The sequence below is a fragment of the Emydura macquarii genome, unplaced genomic scaffold (assembly GCF_026122565.2).
Source record: "Emydura macquarii macquarii isolate MOO-44397 ecotype Brisbane River unplaced genomic scaffold, CSIRO-AGI_Emac_v2 contig_378, whole genome shotgun sequence".
Classification (NCBI taxonomy): domain Eukaryota; kingdom Metazoa; phylum Chordata; order Testudines; family Chelidae; genus Emydura; species Emydura macquarii.
In genome coordinates this window covers 975,659-998,449 of record NW_027130515.1, presented here as the reverse complement: position 1 = coordinate 998,449, position 22,791 = coordinate 975,659, and the positions used below count along the sequence as shown (strand labels likewise).

The 22,791-nt window shown below is 66.1% G+C and overlaps 2 protein-coding genes across 3 annotated transcripts in view; one reads left to right on the top strand and one right to left on the bottom strand.

Moving 5' to 3' along the window:
• Positions 1 to 9,496, top strand: part of UNC5A (unc-5 netrin receptor A) — a 54,699-nt gene extending 45,203 nt beyond the window's left edge. For both annotated transcript variants that reach the window (XM_067535351.1, XM_067535345.1), the window contains 4 exons: positions 7,495 to 7,644; positions 7,954 to 8,118; positions 8,397 to 8,575; positions 8,932 to 9,496. In XM_067535351.1, the coding sequence (XP_067391452.1) occupies positions 7,495 to 7,644; positions 7,954 to 8,118; positions 8,397 to 8,575; positions 8,932 to 9,097 (660 nt within the window). In that variant the 3' untranslated portion in view covers positions 9,098 to 9,496. The remainder of the gene's footprint in view (positions 1 to 7,494; positions 7,645 to 7,953; positions 8,119 to 8,396; positions 8,576 to 8,931) is intronic.
• Positions 9,497 to 10,372: 876 nt separating this feature from the next.
• Positions 10,373 to 19,144, bottom strand: HK3 (hexokinase 3). The gene is made up of 17 exons (XM_067535375.1): positions 19,057 to 19,144; positions 18,446 to 18,594; positions 18,144 to 18,263; positions 17,434 to 17,529; positions 17,190 to 17,289; positions 16,834 to 17,017; positions 16,392 to 16,547; positions 15,756 to 15,989; positions 14,150 to 14,454; positions 13,680 to 13,828; positions 13,421 to 13,540; positions 12,935 to 13,030; positions 12,461 to 12,560; positions 11,977 to 12,160; positions 11,456 to 11,611; positions 11,043 to 11,276; positions 10,373 to 10,516 (listed from the first exon to the last, which is right to left on the bottom strand). Exons 1-17 carry the CDS (start codon positions 19,142 to 19,144, stop codon positions 10,378 to 10,380), a joined length of 2,610 nt encoding a protein of 869 aa, XP_067391476.1. The 3' UTR covers positions 10,373 to 10,377.
• Between the last annotated feature and the right edge of the window lie 3,647 nt (positions 19,145 to 22,791).

The window sequence follows — 22,791 nt, the reverse complement described above, 5'->3', positions numbered from 1 at the left end:
TGTTCAGAACAGCAGTTTATCCACTGGGGGAGAAAAAATCTCCAGTGTGCTGTCTGTGGAGCAGGCAGATGGGGTCTCGCAGCTTATGCTGGTGGAGAATTTGTCATTTGGACCAGAGGTGGTTCTGGGTTCAGCTAAGAAGACCCAGGAAGGGAGTGTTCCTAAACCTGTGTCTGTGGGGGTGATGGCTTGTCCATGGCAGGAGCTACCCCAGTCTCCAAAAGTTTGGAAGGTTGGTCAGTAGTTGTACCAAAAGTGGTTCTGGACTAACTGAAACCCAGAAAAAGTCTGTTAGGGCTCAGGAAAAGGTTTCTTTAAAGCAGCCTCTAGCTGGAGAGGGAAGAGATGTTTCTGTGAAGAGTGGCTTGTTGCCTAAAACTGCTCCTGAGGGAATAAAACCTCCCAATGGCTTTTGCAAGCAGTTTTCTGCGATGGCAGGGTGTGAAAGCGAAGTGATGAAGTTGGGTCAGGATGAGTCTCTGCCTGTGGCAAGCAACAGTTCCCCTGTTGAGAGACTTGGTTCAGTTTCTAACGGCCAGAACTTCTCACAGGTGGATGGATTCACTGACTGGGTTTCAGAAAGGGCCAGTTTCAATATCTTGAAAAAGGTTCCAGATGAAGTAAAAATTATCAGGAAGCTTAAACAGCCTGTAACCCAACCCAGTGGTTGTGCTTGGTTGTTCTAGTGGAAGGACAATGATGTTAAAACCTGAATGGCTCCAGGCTGGTAGCTCTGTAAGTGAACAAATGGTGGCTCAGTTTCAAAGGCAGGATTGGGCAGCTATAGTTACCCAGCAGGACAGATGTGAAATGGATCTCTTGGAAGGGGGGGGGGGAGGCAGGCAAACTCTCACCCCTGAATGCTGTGGGTCTATGGTGCAGTCTTTTAGTGGACTCAGGTACACCTGGTGCTATGGGGAGTCAGAGATTGGCAGTGAAAAACATCAGAACCCTGTTGGTGAAAGGCTAGTGAAAATGGTTGATGTCTCTTTAAAACCAGGCCCAGACTTGAATCAGATAACAGTTGAGACTTTGGAAACTGGTGAACAGGCTAGTGTGTGTGTGTGTGTGGGGGGTGTTGGGTAATGCAAATTACCTGCCCAGCAGGGGGGCGGAGGATCCACCCATAGTTGTTAGCATGGAGGACTCATCTTGGGCGGGGCAGCTGAAGGTGGGTTAAATGTGCCTGGAGCGGCTCTGAATTTGAGTGAAAGTCAGAATGAATTTGTTAGTGCTCAACAGGAGGAGGTTGCTTTGGAGGGGGCCAGAATGGGGCTCCAGAGCCTAGCCCCAGCAGGGGGAGCAGGCAGATTTTTCATGCATGAGGGCTTGCTGTACAAAGAATTCCCTCCAGGGAAAAAGCAGCCTCATGATAAAAACTGCCATCAACGTATAGTGCCTGAGGGGTATGGAATTGAGGTGTTAAAGTTGGCTCATGATGATCCCTTTGCAGGACATCTGGGCATAGGAGAAATTTGTGACAAGGGTCCTAGGAAGGTTTCCCTGCAGCCTCCGCCCATTATTGGGGAGGTGTTTGCCGAGTGTCTGTGGATATTGGGGGGCCACTCCCTAAACCTTCCAGAACTGGGAAGGAGTATATTCTGGTGTGGGTGGATTTTGCCACCAGGTACACTGAGGCTGTGGCTTTATCTGATGTGGCCTCAGCTCTGTTTACTATTTTTAGCGGGGTGGAGTTCCCCAAGGGAATCTTGTCAGACTGGGATGCCAATTGTATGTCAGTTGTGTCTGAGCAGCTATGGGAAAAGTGTGAAATAAGTTATCTGAAAGCTGCCCCTTATCATACAGAGAGCAATGGCTTGGTAGAGAGATTTAATGGGACATTGAAGGCCATGCTAAAGATGTATGTGAACAGATGCCAGAATGACTGGCATCTTGTTACCTTATCTGCTGTATGCGTACAGAAGTGTACCCCAAGAGTCTACATACAGGGTTTGCTCCTTTTGAGCTGCTTTATGGGAGGCAGGTCAGGGGACCCCTGGATCTGATTTGTGCTTCCTGGGAGGGTAACGTAGAAGTGGTAAAATAACCAGTGGGGGAGCATGTGTCACAGTGTAGAAAGAGCTTGCAAACTCACAGAAGGGGTGCATAGATTATGCACCAAGACCCCACTGTTGAGCTAACTGAACCTTTACAACTGTTTGTAAAAAATTGGATAACATTGTTACCTCCGTAGTGAACCTTACAAAGAAGAAGCCTGTTTAGCTAAACAATTTTGCTGTTAAGATGTATGTCGATGTTAAATCTTGTAATTTGTTGCCAATGCTACAAATTGTAAAATGCACCATGTGCCTGATACTTTGTAAAACACTTGAAGCACCTTAAGAACTGAAGAGGGAAAGTTCCTGTGATGCACTCAGCAGTGTCTGGGAACACCCCTTTCTGCATCAGTTTTGCATGGGGGGTGTCACGCTGTCTGAATGAGGGGGGCCCTTGGGGTGTATTCAGGAGCTGATTACCCCTTTCTACACCAGTCTCGCGTTGGGGTGTCATGCTGGGTAGATGGGGGGGGGGTGAGGGAGAGCATTTGTTATATAGTTTGACATCAGTATGTCAAAATCATCATAATTCATGTGAGAGATGCCATGTCAGGTACTGCTAGGAAGGTTGTAATGTGCTAAGTCAGATGATAATACTTATCTTCATGTGGGATGTGTGACATGGAAGTTCTGGATGTATTTGACGTATCTGTATTTTAAATGGTGCTGTCTGAGTAACGACTCAGCCAGGATGGCTGCAGAACAATGGCCTGCTTAATGGCCCATTAAGGCATTCCCAGGTGCAAGGGGCCCAGGGGGAGAAGTCAGAGATACACCTGGTAAGGCACCAGGACTTGCCCATGTGACCCTGGACTCCATTTTAGTTCTTGTAACATTCCGCAAGACCACATGGCCAGGGCCAGACGGTAGATAAGGCAGAGGCCTTGGGAATCCCTTTTGTCGTCAGTCACCAGTCTTCTATCCTGAGTTTCCGCCACCCACCTACCTAGCTCTGGATCAGCTCATCTACAACTGAACTGAAGCTGTGAAACAAAGGACTGAGACTCACCAGGGACTGGGTGCACACCAGAGGAACGGTACAAGCTGCAACTCCACATTTCTCCTAGAAACCTGACGTAGCTGGACTTTCAACCGTCTGTATGTAGCTGATTTGCTTTGACCCTTGAACACTTCGCTCATGGTTTATTTATTTCTTTTTACAATAAACCTTTACTTTTAGTTACTAAAGGATTGGCTGGCAGTGAGGTATTTTGGGTAAGATCCAAACTCACATTGCTCTGGTGCTGTGGCTGACCCCTTGGGGTCAGAGAGAACCTTTGTAGTAAAGAGCAGAGAGTTTAAATAACTGGTCTCTTTACTGGACCCAGTGCTGAGTTGGGAGCCTGGAGCTGAAATGCAGTGAAGGGGCTGTGGGCATTTGTGGACTGGCTTCTGTGGGGATTCAGAAGTGCAGTTTGTGGCTGGTTGGGAAGTCTGGCTTCAGTGCCACCCACCAGCGCTGGGATAATCTGCTCTCCGTTTGCAGCCTGCCCTGACCTTGGCATTATCAGGTGGCAGCCCTGGGCACGGGACGGGTCACAGCTGGCACCAACCGAGTGAGCTGCGGGGCCCCTCCAGCCCTGAGACGTGCAGGGCACCTCGTCTCAGCCCTGCCCTTCCTGCTGCCCGGGTCCTGGCACCTCTCCGGCACGTCCCCACCCAGCCCAGCCCAGCCGCTGGGGACCTGGTGCTCGTGCCGCTGCTCACACCTCAGCAACGCATGGACGCCTGCTCCTCATACGTGGGCTTGGGAGCGTCACCACATGAATTCCTGGCTGCGCCAGCACCGCCCCACAGCCCAGAGCAGCAGCTGGCGCCATCGGGGTTAAATAACGCCCCCCCCCCCCAGGGCAGCAACATCATGGTGGGGGCGGCAGCGGGCCAGCGACAGAGCCCAGCTCCCCTGCCCGGCTGCAGCCTGTCCAGTGACCATCACCCGCCCTGCCACACAGCGGCTGGCACCGTGCTCGGTGCCACGGCCTGACTCACCGGGCTCGGCGGGCGCTCCGTGCGGCGGGGGCTCCTGGCACAGCTGGACGTGCTCACTTCACCCTGGCCTGGCTGCGAAGTGCCCGGCTCTGAGGAAACACCAAAAGTGAAAGTACCGGGGCAAGCTAAAGCATTTTGCTGCACCCCGCCCTTTCCTGCCTGCCTGTCAAGTCACACAGCCTCCGGGGCCACCCCCGGCCCTGCCCTCCCAGCCACACGCTTCCCAGGGCGGGCGGCAAGGGGCATGGCCCCCTGAGAATGGGCCTGGGCTGATTAAATCCACCATACAGCCGGGCCCAGCCTCTCACCGCTGGGCACTATCCGGAGCGTGGGCCACTGGGCAGGGCCTGGGCGTCAGGGCCCCTGGGTTCTCCTCCCAGCTCCTGCACGCACCTGCTCAAGCTTCACTGCCCTTCTCTGTGCCCAGGAAGCGCTGCAGCAGCCCGGGACACAGGGCCATGCAGCACCCCCCTCCGGCGCGGGAATTCACGCCTGCCCAGCCCAGGCTCGGCGCAGGTGCCTGCATGTTCCAGGCGCACGGACACGCGTGCCCATATGGGCATCACGGAGCTGGGGGCAGTGGCTCCGCAGGGTCACCTGCGCCCCGTGCCCCTCTCTGGCAGCGTGACAGCCACAAGGAGAGGGGCCCTGCCGGCAGCAGGACAACAGCTGGTCTGTCAGACCCCCCGGGCCCGGCTCCGGCTCTCTGCCTGGCCAGCGAATGTCTGTGCGAGGGGCCCTGGCCTTACAGGATTTCTTGTATTTCTTGGTGTTGCTTCTCGCTAACCGGGGGGGACCAGAAGCCCAGTTTGCAATTGGTTCTGGCTGGGAGAATCTGCTCTCCTTTTGCAGCCTGCCCTGCCCTTGGCATTCTCAGATGGTGCCCTCAGCACGGTTGAGTCACACACTCCTCTGGGCAGAGTCCCGGGCCCTGCCTGGGGGGGTGGGATGAGGCAGGGGGGGCCTTTGCTAACACGTAGGCAGTGGCTGGGGCCGGCGGTGCTGGAAGCTCAGGCGAAGGGCGGCAGCCGTCCTGGGGCAGAAGCCAGCATGGAGAAGAGCTGAGCATGTTCTGCCCCGTGCCCCGGCCCAGCTGCCACCGAGCCGAGCCGATTGCCTGCTGTGTGTGGGGAGGGCCTTGCCCCGCCCCTCGGCTGCCCCCCACCTCCCCACGCTTGCTGCTGGCATTCAGGCAGGGGCGAGGACACACCAGCTTTGCCCAAGCTCCTGGCAGCATTCCCCAGCGGCTGTCATGGCATCTGGCGTTTGCTCCCCCGCAAGGCGAGGGGCTTATGTCCAGGGCATCCAGTATCGCGGCCTTCACGGACTGGTAGTTCTGCGCCTCATCATTGGCCAGGGCCTGGTAGGCCGCCTGGGGAGCCCCCGTCAGATATGGGGCCAAGAGGACGGCCCACTGGTCCGGGGCCCAACCCGCAGCGGTGGCCACACGCTCAAACGTTGGCAGGAACGCCTCCGCATCGTCATCAGGCCCCAACACTGTGAGACATAGCTGTGGCCGGCCCGGGGGTTCCTCCGGGCCTGCTGGTCTAGGTAGCGGGGCACCCAGCTGCTGTACATACTGTCTTCGCAGCTCCTGCTGCTGGGTGCCCAGGTCCTGGATTAATTAATTGATTAATTGCTGCTGCTGGATGCCCGATGTCTGTAGCAGCTGCTGCTGCTGCTGCTGCTGCTGGTGGTCAGCCCCATTGCATACATTTATCGAAGTCCAGCGTTGGACCAGTCAGAGGCGGCTGAACTCCGATGGATCGTCAGAGTGGGCAGTCCCCATTTCATCAGTGGGCAGCTGCCCGCATTCTCCACCATGTGTAAGCTGGTGGCACGGTCCAGCCAGGGCGCTGCAACCCTTCCTCGGGCCCAGGCTCCAAGGAAGGCCAAAGCGTCTCCCTTTAGGGGGAATAAGCAGTGCCCGTTCACAAGTCTTTAGCCCGGCTGACAAGCGGTCTGGTGCCCCTGGCCCTCAGGCAGGGCGAGGCAGGCAAGCAGTCTGCAGTCCCTGGCCCGCAAACTGGGCAGGGCTGGTTGGGCAGTCAGCAGCCCCCGGCCTTCCCACAGGCGGGGCTTGTACAATAGTCTGGGGTCCCCGGCCTTGCAGGCAGACGGGGCCAATAGAGCTCGGGATTCTCTGTCTGCAACTGCAGAGGATGGTGCTCCCTGCCGGGGGGTTAGGGCAGGGGGGAGGGGACGCAGGGGGATGTATGCCGCAGGAGTCTCGGGTGCCTCATTCCAGCTACTAGGGCTCAGTGGCCCTGTCCAATCGCCGCTGACCGTTTTGAAATGGAGCCTGGCCATTCTTGTGGGCTGGGCCCATGGCCTGGCTGTGCACGGCTCGCCCAGGTGACCCCCGGGAGCCGGGACGCCACGCGCTGGGCTGCAGAGTTGGGGCTGGCTGGGCTCTCCCCGGGGGTACCCACGGGCAGCAGCACGGCGCACGGCCCCCACTCGGTCTCCATGGCCTGCCGGGCTCTGAGCCTCCCTTCTCCTCTTGCCAGGTGCCCAGCAGACTGCCACCGTGGCCAACCCCATGCCAGGGGCCGCCTTGGACCTGCTGCCCCACTTCAGCTGGCCGTGCTCCTGGCCGGGGGCAGGGAGAGCTGGTGCCCTGCGCAGCCTGTGCCCGACAGGAGACACCACGAGCTGGCCAGCACCGCTGTCACTCTGCTCACTGGCTGCAGGCACCTCCAGGCCTGGGGCTCATCGGGACACAAGTGAGATGAGTTGGTTGGTCTCAAGTTTGTTGGCCCTGCTGGGGTGGGAGATGTGGGGACCAGGAGGGTGGAGCAGAGCAGAGCAACGCAGCTGGGGCATGGTCCCGCCATGTCGTGAGGGGCACCTGCAGGTGGCTGGGCTGGGAGCGTGGCTCAGCTGGGCGTCTGGGCCCCTCCCTGCCCCGTCCCAGTGAATCTCGGGGAAGGCAGCGGGTGGAGCCCTGGAGCTGATGGGGCTGGATCCCATGTTTGCTGGCTGAGCCCGGGCTGGTGACAGCGCCCATCCCGTGGTGCATCCCCTGGTGCCCCACCCCTGACGCTGCCCAGGCCTGGTGGACGACGCAGGCGGGTCGACTCTGCCCCCCATCGCTGCACCCCCCCGGCTGAAGGCAGCAGCTCTGCCAGGCCAGCAGGGAGTGGCTGCTGGGTGCTGGGTCTGGGCATGCAGGGGCTGTGGAGTGAGTGGGGCTGTCCGTGGGGCAGTGAGTCAGAGGGTCTCTTTGACCTGCTGGGGCCTCTCCTGGAGATCAGGGCAGCTACCCCGGCAACCCAGCCCATGGCTCCCCCCCGCACCATGCAGCCAGGGCGGCTCAGAGCCGTGGGGTCAGCGAGCAGGGCCCCGAGGGGCGCGGGTTACTCGCTGCACAGCCGGGACCCATGCCGAGTGGGGGCTGGCGCAGGGCGGCCCCGGCTGCGGGTGCTGAGCGCCCATCTCCCTGCAGGAGGTGATGCAGCAGGAGAAGCAGCTGGGGGGGCAGCTGATCGGAGCCCCCCGGGTCCTCCACTTCAAGGACACCTACCACAACCTGCGCCTCTCCATCCACGACATGCCCAGCTCGCTCTGGAAGAGCAAACTGCTCGCCAGCTACCAGGTGGGTGCTCCGTGGGCCGCAGCAGGAGGGGCCGCCCCACGGCAGAGCAGTCACCGGGGCTTGGGACACGGCTCTTCTCTGCCCGCTCCTGCCCCGCGACCACTGCTCCGCGCTAGGCCAGGGCGGGTCCCGGCTGGTGGCCCAGCCTTGGTGCAGCCACTCCCTGGTGCTGGCCGGGAGGCTGGGGCCGAGCACTGCCCAGCGGGATTCCTGCCCCGTCCCCTGGGACCGGCGCAGCCCCAGAGCCGCTCCGGCCTGGCCTTGCCGTGGGCGGCGGGCGTGACCCTCTGCTTCCCTCCGCCCGCGCAGGAGATCCCCTTCTACCAGCTCTGGAGCGGGCTGCAGGCTTCCCTGCCCTGCACCTTCACGCTGGAGCGTCTCAGCCCCGGCACCTGCCAGCTGGCCTGCAAGCTCTGGGTCTGGCAGGTGGAGGGCGACGGGCAGAGCTTCAACGTCAACTTCAACATCGCCAAGGTGAGCGGCGGGGCTGGCGCCGCCGGGGCGGGAGGGGCTGAGGGCGGGCGTGCACCGGGGGAGCCGCCTGTCCGGGGCCAGGGGCAGGGACCGTGGTTCTCCGCCGTGCCACCGAGCGCCTGGCTCCCAGCGGATCGCCCCGTCCCGGGCACACGGTCTGAAGCAGCCGCTCCCCGCGTGCACCAGGAGCCAGGGGCTGGCGGAAGTGACAGCAGCTGGGGAGCTGCCCCGGCCCCACGCCCGGCCCCGGGCTCACCCCTTTCCTGCTGGGCTCCTAGGACACCAGGTTCTCGGACTGGCTGGTCCCTGACAGCGAGGTCGGCTCCCCAGCCCTGGTGGGCCCCAGTGCCTTCAAGATCCCCTTCCTCATCCGCCAGAAGATCATCAGCAGCCTGGACGTGCCAGGCACCTGCGGGGCCGACTGGCGAACGCTGGCCCAGAAACTCAACCTAGACAGGTACGAGGCCAGGGGCCGGGAGCATCCCCCTGCCAGGGCTCTGGGGGCAGCGCCTGGCCCCTCCCCAGCCGCCGTGGCCCCCAGGAGCCAGGGCATACCGCCGGGAGTGGAGGCAGGGGGCAGGGCTGCTTGGCCACCCCGAAGCTGGCAGGGCTCCCCCTTGCCGGAGGGGATGGGGCGGTGGCCCCCCAGGAGAAGAGGCAGGCAGCACCCACCCCTCTCGATGAAACGGGGCCCAGATGGGGCCTGCAGACCAGTCTCCTGCGGCCGACTGGCCCCTCGGAGAGCAGAGGGTGGCCCGGCCCTGGAGGGAGGGTGCCCAGCGCCCGGCTAACGCCCCTCCCTCTCTGCTGCAGCCATCTCAGCTTCTTCGCCTCGAAGGCCAGCCCGACCGCCATGATCCTGAACCTGTGGGAGGCTCAGCACTTCCCCAGCGGGAACCTGGCGCAGCTGGCAGCGGCCGTGGCCCAGGTGGGCAGACAGGACAGCGCCCTCTTCGCCGTCTCGGAGGCCGAGTGCTGAGGGGCCCGGGCCGGGGCCCCTGGACAGCCCAGCCCCCAGCCAACACCGCGCTGGGCAGGGCCAGGACCAGCGCCCCACGGCTGGGACAGCCCAGGGCAGGGCGGGGAGCACAGGACCAGTGGCAACAGCCTGAGAGGGGAGGGTGGGTGCTGCTGCCCTCCAGCTGCCGGCTCTGCCCCCCTGGGGGCCTGTGCTGGGCTCCTGCCCCCAGCTCTCGCCCCTGCTGCTCCATCCTGGCCCCAGTCTCATGCCTCTGGCACCTTAGTGCCCGCACAGGGGCAGGAGCTGGCTGCCCCCCACCTGGGGGTGGGCACGACCCCCCCAGTGCTGGCACTGACCGTTCTTGGCTGTGCCGGGAGCCTGGCCTCGGCCCCGTGCCGCTGACAGCGAGTGGGGCCTGGCGGGCGGAGGCTGCCTGGGGGCTGTGCCCTTTGCGGCCTCAGGGCCCACTGAGGCCCCACTGCCCCCCTGGCAAGGGGCTGCCTGACACCAGGGCCAGTGCCTCCTCCCTCCCCCCCCCGGCGGCATCTTGGAGCCAAAGAACAGACCCCTGGCAGGTGCTGAGGCTGTGGGGCGCTCTGGCGGGGTGCGGGGATGGGCAGACGTGGCTCCAGCCCCCCTCGCTGCGCCTGCCCTGCCGGGCGCTGTGTGTGCAGCGGGCGTCGTGCGTCGTGCGTGCTGTAACCGTGTGGGGCCGGGCAGTGCCAGGCCCTGTGCCATGTTGTGTAAAGACGGTTTTTTAATTCTGTATCCCAGTGCATTCGCGTATTTACACTTGCCTTATGTACATAGCGGGACCGCGGGCGGGGGGCGAGCGGGGCCCGTGTAAATAAACTGGATCTATATTGCTAGTGGGGCTGCGGGCTCCTGCCATGCACCGCGCGGGGCCCAGCACGGGACGGGACGGGACGGGACGGGACGGGAGCCGCACAAGCTGCCCCGGGGTGATCACTCCCTGCCCGCCCGGCAGCGCTCGCAGCACGAGGGGGTGGCGGCCTGGAGGCAACGCCCTGGGGAAGGGCCGCGCTGGCAGGAGCCGGTGCCCCGGCAGCCCGGCCGTGCCCACGTCCCTGGGCCGCGTGGCGCCGCACACGGGCCCTCCAGCGGCCGGCACTGGCTCCTTGGCTCCCGGCGGCAGGAGGCACTGACACGGCTCAGCTCTACGCAAAGCTGAACGCCAGCTCAGACAGCGCCGGCCCGGCACCAGGCCGGAGAGCCAGCTCCGTGTACGGCCCGGGCGGGAGCCGGCTGTCCTCCCTGGGTGCGGCGCAGGGCCGGGCTCAGGCCTGCTGGGCGACGCGGCAGGCGACGGCTGCGATGAGCGCGGCTCCTTTGCCGGAGCCGTCCTCGGACTGCAGGAAGGTGACGGTGCAGCGTGGGGCCAGCTGCCGCACCGTCGCCTGCACGTGCTGGGAGAAGCTGCAGGGAGAGGGGGGTGAGGCCGAGGCCCTGCCACGGGCCCCCCACCGCCCGCCGAGCCCTGCCACGGGCCCCCCCACCGCCCGCCGAGCCCTGCCACGGGCCCCCCCACCGCCCGCCTAGCCCTGCCACGGCCCCCCCCTCACCGCCTGCCGAGCCCTGCCACGGGCCCCCCCACCGCCCGCCGGGCCCTGCACGGAGCTCCCCCCACCGCCCGCCAGCTGCTGTGTTACCCCACCTCACTGCCCGCCCAGCCCCGCCGCCAGGCAGTGCGGCTCTCCTCGGCCCGGCTCACCCGCCGGCGTCCAACACAGCCAGGCCCGTGTCTCTGCCCTCGCCCGCCCCCCCCAAGCATCTGTTCCAACCCCCCCCGTCCCACCCGCCAGCACGGGCCCTTCCCTCACTCAGGGGCAAGCAACTTCTCTGCACCCTACAGCCGAGCACAGCCGTGGGGTGCCCCGAGCCCCCTGCCCCCACCGCCTGCTGTGCTGAGCCCCACCCCGGCACCCGCTCCCAGCCCACTTACTGTGGGTGCAGCTTGTAGAGGGTCCCGTCCACGCCCACCGTCACCGAGAGCTGCTCCAGCCCGCGGTTCTCCCGCATCTTCTCCACCACGGCAGCCACGCCCGCCCCGCAGAGCTGGGCCGCGCGCAGGGCCACGGCCTGGCACACCTCCCGCACCACCACGCTGTCCTCGCAGCTGACCTGCAGCCCCAGCTCCTCCAGGATGGCGCACACCTGCCGCAGGGCCAGGCCGTCGCTGCGGGGCACCACGCGCATCGTCAGCACGGCCACGGGCCACGCCCGTCCTCTCCGCACACCGCCAGCCCCCAGATCTCGCCGGCACCCGCTGAGCCCCTTCCCTGCCCGGCAGCTGGCAGCCCAGCGGTGCCACCCGCCCGTCTCCGCCCTCCCCGCCTGCGCCCGCCCTGCACTCACCTCTCGATGGACGACAGGAACTTGGTCTGGAAGATGTCCCGGGTCTGGAGCTGCGGGGACGAGCGGCCCCGGAACAGGAGGCCCTTGGCCGTCAGCTCCAGCAGGATGTGCCGGACGATCTCCCCCAGGTACATGCCGCTGATGAGCTTCTCGAACCTGCCCCGGCAGGACAGAGCGATGGGACGTCAGCGCCGCCCCGGGGCGGCAGGGCCCATGACCCAGTACGGCTCCTGCCCTGCCGTACTTCGCCCCACCTCAGTACACCCCTTCATACACACCCAGCCCTGCTCTACCCAGTACAGCCCCTGCCCAGCCCCAGTACATCCCCCCAGTCTTGCCCCAGTACATCCCCCCTCCTGCCCCGCACACACACACCCAGCCCTGCCTCACCCCATCATGGCTCCTGCCCAGCCCTGCTGGCACGGCCCCTGCTTAGTCCCTCTGCCCCAGTGCCCGGCCCAGCCCCACCCTGCCTCCAGCGTCCCTTCGCCCGGCCCTGCCCCAGGGCAGCCCCAGCCCACCTCTGCTTGCCGGGGTTGAGCGAGGCCGGGTCCACCAGCTGGTCGAAGCGGGTGAAGAAGTCGTCCAGGCAGCCGTTGTCCCCGAAGGCCCCCCACTCCATGTTGATGCACATCCGCCCCTCCTGCCCCGCCACCGTGCCCATGTGCCGCAGCTCCTCCATGTAGCAGGCGTTGGTGCCCGTGCCTGAGCGGGCGGGACGGACGGGGCGTCAGCTAAGCTCAGCGCGGGCCCAGAGCGGCAGGGGCCTGGCAGGGCACCCGGGGCAGGGAACGCTCCCCACGGCGTGGGGCAGTGCCAAGGGGCCAGCACTGTGGGGCTGCCAGGGCGGGGGCTGGGGTCAGGCTGGGGGATGGTGTGGGGCGGGGTTGGAGGGCTGAACACTGGCCTGACTCCTGCACCCCCAGGCTGCTGGTGGGGCCGGGCCCTTGGGCTGAGGGGCCCCTACCCGCTGGGCACGGGGGGGGGGGGGATCCTGGCCCTTACCCACAATGAGGCCGACCTCACAGCGGGGGTCATCGTAGCCGCACGACATCATGGTTCCCACGGTGTCGTTCACTATGGCAACCACGTCCAGAGCAAAGTGCTAGAAAGAACCAGCCCCGTTACTAGGCAACGCCATTTCCCCGTCACCGGAGCAACCGGCACCCGGGGCGCAGCGACCCTGTCGCCTGGGAAACAGCCCCACCCGCTGCTCCCAGGTGGGAGCTGTCAGGCCGGTCGCCCATCTGCTCCCCAGCTGAGCCAGGCCAGGGACATGCTGCCCCCCAGCACCCCGCCATCCACCCCTGGTCACACCCGTGTCCTGGGCGTGGGCATCGCCGGGGCCCGTCAGGCTGCAGGAACAGCCCACAGCCCTCAGCCTGCCCAGCAACCTACCCCTGCCCCACACGGTGCCCCCACACCCCTGCCCGGCACAGCACTCCCGCTCCCCCACCCTGCCCGGGGCCCTTTCCACACCTGTTTGCGCTGCACGGCCTCCCGGAGCAGCTGCACCACGTCCTGCCCCACGCAGCCCGAGGCGCTGAATCCTTTGGTCCAGCTCAGCAGGATGCCCTGGGACAGTGATCATTAGGGCTCAGAGTTAACACGCTACAGCACAGTCCAGTCAGTGGCTACCAGGCTAGTAACAGCTGCCGCGTCCTAGCACCAGGCTTTGGGGAGAAAGGCCCCAGCGGCAGGCAAGGCTGGAAGCGCTGAGAGGTGCCATCCCTGGGCGTGGTCCCCCCAGCCCTGTCTGCGGCCACTGCGCGGCGCGGCACGGCACGGCACAGCCTCCTCCTGCAGCCACGGCCCCCGCCCCCAGCCCTGCCTTCTGCTGCTTGGCCCGTGGCGAGGCATGGCCGTGGTGCTGGCAGCGGAGGGCAGCTCCCGGCTGCTCCTGTTCTGAATGTTTCACCTGCCCGGCCCCTGGAGGGGTCTGGGCCCCGCTCCCCGGCCCCTCACCTGGTCCAGGCTTGTCTGCTGGCAGGGGAAGGAGAAGGTGAAGCCGAGCGGCAGCGTCCGGCCCACCATGCCCTGCTTGCTCTGGAAGTCCACGATGCAGGCCACGATGTGGTCGAAGAGCTGCAGAGACAGGGCGGGGGTCAGCAGGGGCTGCAGCCTGGCACGGGCACCCCCTGGGGGCATCTGGTGCTGGGGGCTCAGATCCACCCCGGGCTCCGCCTGGGGCAGCACTGCCAGGCCCCCGCGCTGCCCGCCGTACCTGGCTGCCTGGGCCCTGGGCTACCTCCGGCGGGATGGAGTACACCTCGCTGACGATCCGGACGCCGCTCTGCTCCCGGCTGCCCACCTGCACCAGCAGCACCCGGAAGTTGGTCCCGCCCAGGTCCAGAGCCAAGAAGTCGCCTCTCTCTGCAACGGGCAGACGGGGGGGGTGTCAGAACCGGGCGGGCGCTGGGCTGGGCTATGGCACCCCCGCCCCCAGCCCCCAGCACCCAGCCGGCCTCAGCCCTCCAGTGCCCCACATCTTCCCCCCCAAGGGCTCCACCCGTCACCCCCCTTCCCCTGTCCCGCGAGGGTGCCCCCATCCCCCTGCTCAAGCTGTGGCCATCCCTGGCCTGCCAATCTGTGCCCCAGCCCCACGCCAGGCAGGACGGACTGACCGCACACAGCCAGACCCCGGGTCACCCCAGCCAGTGCCCACAGCAGCTCCCTGGGCAGCCAGCCCCTCACCCGAGCCGTCAGGCGTGGCATGGATGTAGGTGGGCAGCATGCGGACAGAGGAGGTGGCGTGCGTCTCCTTCTTCAGCCCCAGCTCCATCTCCCGTCTCAGCAAGGCCTGGACCTGCTGCAGGGCTTCGGGCGCGAGCTGCAGCGGTGCCAGGGTCTGGCTGATCTGGAGGCGCTGGGCTGCCAGCCTCGAGGCCACCGCGGTCACCATGGCGGCCCCCCTGCCGCTGCCATCCTCCGCCGGCACCAAGGTGACCTCGCACTCAGGGGCCAGCTGCGTCACCAGCTGCTGCAGCGTCTGGCTGAACCTGGGGGGCCAAGGGGAGAGGCTGGGCACGGGGCTGGCAGGCCTGGCTGAGCAGGGCCCGTCCTGACCCCAGCTGAGCCCACAGCCGCCTCCTGGCACCACGGGCCACGGACCCCAGGGCACAGTGCCAGCCCCACCATCCCATTCCCCACAGTGTCGCCCCTCGGAGGGGCAGCTGACCCGCCCCCCTTCCCCCCCCGGAGCAGCCCCCTGTCACGCGGGCTGGCTTGAGTGGGGGGGCATTTAGTATAGTGTGTGTCATCTGTGTGTCAGACTCATGACAATGCGTGTGAGATCTGGCATACCAGGTAGGAGGGGTGTATCGTGCTGAGTAAGATAGAGAGACTCGTGTTCCTGTATTCCATGTGACACGGAAGGTCTGGATGTATTGCTATTGCTGTCTGGCAGTTTGGGCTGGCTGGGACACACCCCAGACAGAGGCAGCAGGATAATAGCCCGCTTGATGGCCCATTGAGACACTCACGGATGCAAGGGGCCCAGGCAGAAACTAAAGGCAAACCTGAAGGGTTACCAGGACTGGCCCATGTGACTCTGGACCCCATTTTAGTTCTTGTAACTTTCCCCAGGCCGCATGGCCCGGGACAGAGGGTTTACAAGAGCAAACCCCAGAAACCATTTTGCCTTCTCTCCTGAGCTTCGGCCACCTACCTACCTCTGGAGCAAGTCATCTGCACCTGAAGCTGTGTAACAAAGGTCTGAGACCATCCAGGTGTTGGATGTGAACCAGAGGGGACTATACACGCTGCAACTCCACAATTCTCCCAGAAACCTGACGTAGCTGGACTTTCAATCATTATAACGTATCTGATTTGATCTGACCCTTGAACACTTCGCTCATGGTTTATTTCTTTCTTTTTACAATAAACCTTTAGTGTTAGTTACTAAAGGATTGGCTGCCAGCGTGGGAGTTGGGGTAAGATCCAAACTCACATTGCTCTGGTGCTGTGGCTGACCCCTTGGGGTCAGAGAGAACCTTTGTAGTAAAGAGCAGAGAGTTTAAATAACTGGTCTCTTTACTGGACCCAGTGCTGAGTTGGAGCCAGGAGCTGAAATGCAGTGAAGGGGCTGTGGGCATTTGTGGACTGGCTTCTGTGGGGATTCAGAAGTGCAGTTCGTGGCTGGTTGGGAAGTCTGGCTTCAGTGCCACCCACCAGCGCTGGGATAATCTGCTCTCTGTTTGCAGCCTGCCCTGACCTTGGCATTATCAGGTGGCTGCCCTGGGCACGGGACGGGTCACACCCCCGTCTCCCTGGCACCCAGAACCAGCCTGTGGGCCCTTACCTGGCCTGGGGCTGGAACATCACCCCGGACACCGCCACGCTGGTCTTCAGCTGGGGCAGCTCCCGGCTCCTGCACATGTGGCTGAGGATGGCGGCCAGGCCAGCGGCGCACAGACCGGCGGCGCGGGTGCAGACAGCGCTGCACACCTGCTGCACGTTGATGCAGTCCTGGTCGCTCGCCTCCAGCCCCAGCTGCCGCAGGACACGCTGCGCCGTGGCCAGTCCCACCTGCTCACTGCAAGGGAGAGCACACGGCTCACACAGCCCGGCCTGGCACCCCCGGGTACGGGGAGAACACACGGCTCACACAGCCCGGCCTGGCACCCCCGGGGTACGGGGAGAGCACACGGCTCACACAGCCCGGCCTGGCACCCCGGGGTACAGGGAGAGCACACGGCTCACACAGCCCGGCCGGGCTCCCGGCCTGGCACCCCACTGCAAAGGTGGGTTCACCTGTCCCTCAGTCACACGTGGAATGAGGTTGCCGGTCTCAGCAGCTATTGGCTGCCTGGCTCCATGCTCAGGGCAGGCCGGGCGGGGGGTGCTGGCGGAGCCATGCCCAGCACCACTCAGGCAGCTGCAGAGGCTGGGCTGGGCAGTCCCTGAGCCCACGCACCGGGGGCAGGGGCCCACGTACTCTGTGATCGCCAGGACGTCCTGGGTGCGGAGCATTTCCTTGGTCAGGAGGGCAGGGGTCGTGCACCCGCTGAAGAGCCCGCCCTGACTGGCCAGCTGGACCAGCACGTGCCGGACGATCTCCCCCAGGTACAAGCCGCTGATCATCTTCTCGAACCTGAGCGGGGGCAAAGGGGGTGAGCAGCACGCTGGGCAGGCAGCCCCCCCCTCTGGCCCCCCCGCCCAGCCACTCGGCCTGGCCACAGAGCCAACACTGCCTCCCGGGAACGGCACCAGCCCAGCATGGGCAGCCTCGGGGCTGGGGTGCGGCATGTGCAGAGCTGGACCCTCGAATTCAATCCGCCCTCACTGGAGCCTGGCCGGGAGGCAGGTGCCACCGACGGACTCAGAGCAAACACCTCCCCGGCCAGGGACGCCCTGACCCCAGCACCCCCCGCACCCACCTGTGCTGCTCCGGGTTCAGGGACTCCTGGTCCACCCGCCGGTCGTGCTCGCTCAGCACGTCGCTCAAGGTACCGTTGTCGCCGAAGGCGCCCCACTCGGTGACCACGGCCATCCGCCCGCTGGTCTCCTCCACCACCTCCACGTGCCGCGCCTCTGCCATGAAGCAGCTGTTCGTGCCAGCATCTGCCGGGCAGACAGGCGGGCAGTGAGGGGGCTGGGACCCACCGGCACAGCCTGGCCGGCCACGCCAGAGCGGCCGCCGTGCCACACCTCCCCAGCACCAGCGCCCGAGCCTGTCCGGTACAGCCAGGCTCCCCGGGGCCGGGCCGGGCCGGCAGGGCTGGGGCTCACTCACCAACAACGAGGCCGACCTCGCACGGCTCCGCCCTGGGGCTGCAGCTCATCATGGTGCCCACGGTGTCGTTTGCCACGGCGATGACGGTGATGCGGTAGCGCTGGGCAGGCAGAGACGGGCACGATCAGCCGCCACCACCGTAACCTGCCTGCCGAGCCCCCCGCCCCCCCTGCACCCCGGGAACCTTCGCCCCACCCTGCGCCACGGCCCCTCCCTCCGCCCCGCGTGCCCCGCCCGCACGTACAGCTTGCTCGTTGATGGCGTCTTGCAGCAACTGCACCACGTCTTGCCCCACCACGCCGCTGCACTGCACGTTCTTGGCCCAGGCACGCAGGTAGCTCTGCAGAGAAAGCACAGGCAGGCTCAGGGTGCCCGGTACTGCCCTGCCCCACGCCCCTCTGAGAGCCCAGCCCGGGCAGTGCCAGGCGCCCCCAGCCAGTGCCGCTGCAGGGCCCAGCTGAGAACTGCCCGGCTAGCACGGGCGCAAGCGTGGAGTACCACTGGTGGAGCTGCCCAGGGCTTTGGCTCCAGCCTGTCCCACGGGACGCCCTGCAGCAGCCCGTGCCCGCTGCCTGGCCGACAGCACGGAGCCAGGCCCGGGCGCCCGTCACCCCAGAGCTGAGCTTAGTTCAGCCTCCCTGTGAGCCGCCCCTGGCGTCCGGCTCCTGCCCGTGCCAGCTGTGTGTGCCAGAGCAGGGACCCTGCCAGCCCAGCCAGGCCGCTTGCCCCACAACCGCCTGCCACCAGCCCCACATCTGGCAGCGACGCGGCCCCTCTGCCGCCCAACACCTGCCCCACAGCTCCCCGCTGGCCCCGGCTCGACTGCCTTTGCCCCCAGCACCCCCCCACCAATGCACCCTACCACCCCCCAACAGCGCCCCCTGATGGGAGCCCCCCACCTGCACCAGTGCGCCCCCCTCAAGTCTGCTTGCAGGCCCGGAGTGACCGGCTCACCTGGTCCAGCCGCGTCTGCCTGCAGGGAAAGGGGAAGGAGAAGCCCAGCTGGAAGTCTGTCCGGGGCGTGCGGAGCCCGTCCAGGAACTGGCACAGGCACGTCACCATGAAGGCAAAGAGCTGGGGAGCAAAGCAGGGAATTAGCAGGGCAGGGGCCGTCCCGCCCCGTCCTCTCGGCCGGCTCCAGGCTCTGCCCCATGCTGGCTCCGGGCTCACAGCTCTGTGCACCCTCCTCCCAGCGCGAACGTGCAGCCAAGCTGCTGCAGCCGTAGGAGGAGCGCAGCTGCCCCGGCCCCCGGTACCTTCTCGCCAGGGCCCTGGGTGAGTTCCTCTGGGAAAGGAAAGCGCTTGTCCGTCACCGTCACCTCCTGGTTCCCGTCACCCGTCAGCGCCACCAGCAGCACCCGCACACTGGCGTCTCCCAGCTCCAGCACCAGGAAGTCGCCTCTCTCTGCCCAACAAGCAGACGTGGGGTCAGGGCTGGTGCCCCCCCATCCCCCGAGCGTGCAGGGGGGCTCCAGGGCAGTGGGGCTCTGTTCCCTGCGTGTTCCCCCAGCACGTCCAGGCAGCCAGTCGCTCAGCGGCGCCAGCCTGTGGCAACGGGCCCCGATCACCAGCTTGTGCAGCCGTGTCCCCCAGCTCTGGCACCGCACCCCTCACCGGGCTGCTCGGGCCTGACCCCAGGGTGGGACATGGGCAGCCCATGCCCCGAGCAGGCAAGAGTGCAGGCTTCGCGCCAGCCGCCCACAGGTGGGGCCCAGCCCCTGTTCTAAGCGTGGGACCCTAGGGTGCCACCCCTCCCGCAGCCACAGCCCAGCAGTTGGGAGGGCCTGGCACCCACGCTCCGGCGCTCCCCAGAACACTGGCCCAGGGGCCCCCAGCCCTGAGCACGGCAGCCGCGGCCCAGCCGTACCGGTGCCGTCGGGCGTTGAGCGGATGAAGGCAGGCAGCATGGGCACCGTGGCCTGGGCGTGCGTCCGGCGGCTCAGCCCCAGCTCCATGGCCTCCAGCATGCGGCTCTTGACCTGCTGCAGCTTCTCCAGGGACAGGCACAGGGGCTGCAGGGCGCTCTGCATCTGGGGGGGAGGCAGGGCTGGTCAGGGGGGAGCGCGAGCGCGGCTGTCCTTTGCCGGGCGCGCCGGCTCCTGGTGGCGGCTGGCGGGGCAGCAGGGCACTTACCTGCGCAGTGAGGTGCCAGCGCTGGCTCTGGGCCTGGCTGCTGCTCTCGCTGGTGCCAGCCTGCATGTGGCCAGCACAGGCGGGGCTCAGCTGGCAGGGGGGGTTCTCCCCCGTCACCGGGTCCTCCTGGCGGGAACTCATCTGGGGCTGCAGGGGCAAAGAGTGGGGTGAGCGCCCTGTGCCACGGCCGGCTCCTGGCGTCCCACCCCCGCCCTGTGGGCCGGGCACCCGCCGGGCTCTGGGAGGAGCAGGTGTCACAGCAGCTGCCCCAGGTGCCCTGCCCGAGGGCCCAGAGCCTGGCCACATTTGGGGGGGCCTATGGGGCTCCTGAGGTGCCAGCCCTGCCAGGCCCCCAGCGCTCAGCAGCAGCGATAATTTATGTGGAGCCCCTGCTTCACCCAGCGCCTCACACCCGGCGGGGCATGAACCCTCAGCCTCACATCTGTGACCGCGCAGCACTAGGGGTCCCTGAGCACCGCCCAGCCCGGTTCAGCCTCAGCACCGCCTAGCTCGACACTCCCACACCCACACGGAGCCAGCGTGGGAACTTTTCATAATAGTGTGTGCGTGCCTCAGTTTCCCCTGTGTGGTACCTGGTTAATTTCGTGGAGGGAAGGGCTGTTTGCTCTTTGCAGGAGCCCAGGGGCACCGGCGTGGCCCATGCTGGGCTGCCTGGGGTCCCATGCCCAATGCATGCCCCATGCCCCCATGCCCAATGCCCAAGGAGAGGCTCAGAAGACAATGGTCACTCCGCCTGGCTGGCCATTTGGCCCCTGGCACCCGGCGACCCTGGCTAGGAAGCCCGCAGGGTGTGTGACCAGCTGGAGAACACGGCATGGGCCGGGGCCAGGCGGGCGTGTTAAGGGAGGGCTGCAGACGTTGCCAGACTGGGCCTAGCGAGGGGCTCAGGTGGCTCCGGGCCCTGGCCTGACCCAGCTGGGCGGTGCGGGAACTTTCCGTCCCAGCCCCTAACAAGCTGCTGCCGTTCCCGCGCCGGCCGAGTCGAGCCAGTGCCCGGCTCCCTGGGAGCGCCAACCTGGTACCGTGCTGAGGTGCTCCCGGCGTGATGCAGGCTGTGGCTGGTGCTGAGGGGCTGATTCCAGGGACAGTGCGACCCTAAGGGGGTAACATCCTGGCGGGCGCCTCCCAGGGATGGTCCCAGAGCCACGCGAGAGCAGCGGGTCTGTGCGCCGGGCCAGGCACACGCAGTAGCTCAGCCCCGGGTGCTAGCCACACACTGGCCCTGGGCACCGCAGACACGGATACAGCCGTGCACCAACGGGCATGCTCCCAAACACCCACTGCACGGGCACAATGTGCCATGCCAGAGGCTGATGTCTCTGCAAACCCCACCCCACGTACCACCGAGGAAGGCCCCAGGAACCGGCCGTGAGCTTGGGGAACCTGGTCCCTCGGGGCTGCTAACTGCAGCTGGCGCTGGGGTGGCCGAGGGGGCAGCCGAGCCCGGCCCGCCAACGTGACCCGAGGGCAATCCTCGAATGCTGCCTGGTGCCCCCGGGCACTAGCCCAGGTAAGCGCTAATCCCACCCGGGGCTGCAGCTTTGGGGTGCTAGAACGTGATGCTGCCGAGCCTGCTGCACCCTATGATGCCCCCGGCCCCACGCCGGCGCTCGGGGGCCATGGAGCTGGCCCTGCCCCTGCTGGGAGACCAGCTGCCCTGCCCCGGCGCTGCAGCTCTGCCCAGGACCCGGCTGTGGGGCTGGCACTGGACAAAGCCGCTGGGATTAATGCACAGCTGCCTCTGCTCGCTCCCCGCCCTTTCTGGGAACAGGGCTCGGCTGCCTGGAAAGAGGAAGCGGCTTTTCAGCGGCTTCTTGTGTAACGGCCCATTAACCCCTCACCCGGCTGCCCCGCAGGGCTCCCGCCAGCAAGCTCGGATTGCCCCGCAGCCCCGACGGCAGGTTCTGCCCAGCTCTGCGTCCCCCCAGCCACCCCGGAGCAGCCCCTGGCTTCACCGCAGCCACTAGCCGGCCCGGGAGCGGGGAGAGCTGAGGAGCCAGAGGGCACCAGCCAGGACGCCCCGGCCCCTGTGCTGGCCCCCCCCCCCCTGCCGCCCCCCCGCGACTCACTGAGTGGCAGCGGGCACAGGCGCGGTCAGGCGGGAGGGGCGCGCAGAGGGATGGGGCAGGGGCAGGCTGGGGGCAGGGAGAACCCAGGCTGCTCCCAGCTCCTGCACATGCCTGCGCCCCCCACCCGCCTGGCGCCCCCCCCGGAGGCGGAGGCCAGGATGAGCCACCCCCCCATGGGCGCCTGCATTTCTCCCCTGCCTCTCGGACTCCCGGGTCCCATCCACCTGCCGGGCGTGGGCCTCGCTCTGTGCCTCTCCGCAGCCGGCTCGGTCCCACTGCAGTGACAGGACCCAGGGTGCAGGGGCTGCCCGGCCAAGCCGGGATCCTGGGGGGACTTGCTTCTGTGTCCAGCCCAGCCCAGCCCAGCCCCTCCTCGGGACGCTGCAGCCGCGGGCCAGGCCGTGGCCACACAGGGGCTGCGTCCGCGTCTCGTCTCGCCAGCTGGGTGGCATGCCGCAGTCAGCGGCGGGGGCTGCCCCCCGAGCGCCCAGTCCTGGCACTGCTCTGCGTGCCCCTGGCAGAGGCCTGCCCGGTGCTAGTGGGCTGGTGTTGGCAGAAGCCCAGGTGTTGCTGCCCTCGGGTGAAGGCGGCAGGGGAGCCGTGGGTCCGGGGCGGGGCGCCTGGCACGTGGGGCTGGCTCAGACTGCGGGGGAGGCGTATGGGGTTGCCCCCCTGCGGAGCTGGGACACACTATTTCCAGGCCAATTTGCATTTGCCTTCGGTGCTAATTAGCACTTGTAGAGCTGAGCCCAATGTTTTAATCAGCTCAGCAATTATTTGTGCCATTAATTAGGCAGCCACATTAATGAGCCCTTCCCCCGCCCCCCAACTAGCAGCTGGTGGGAGCGAGGCGGCTCGGCGTGGGGACGGGGAATGGGGTGTAAGCCCGGCGCTGGGCTGTGGGGCCTGACCCAGTCACACGCCACGGCTCAGGGCACAGCCCCCTGCCCGGGCTCAGGCACAGGCTGGCAAACCCAGCCCGGGGGGCGATGGGCTCAGGGAACTCCGGGGCTGCCCCCCTCCGGTTTCCCCAGCCGCACATGGCCAGCTGGCCGGGTCTGGGCCCTCAGGGGTGGAGGCGCAGGCCAGGCGCGGCTCGCAGGCCTGCCCCCAGGGGGTGGCTGGGCTGGTTCTGGGGTGCCCGAGATGCCAAGGCAGCGCCTGCCGTGCCCAGTCCCCACCAGCTGCCAAACCTGAGCCTCGAACGGGGCAGCGGGCACCAGCCGAGTGAGCTGCGGGGCCCCTCTAGCCCTGAGACGTGCAGCGCACCTCGTCTCAGCCCTGCCCTTCCTGCCAGCCGGGTCCTGGCACCTCCCCTGGCACGTCCCCGCCCAGCCCAGCCCAGCCGCTGGGGACCTGGCGCTCGTGCCGCTGCTCAC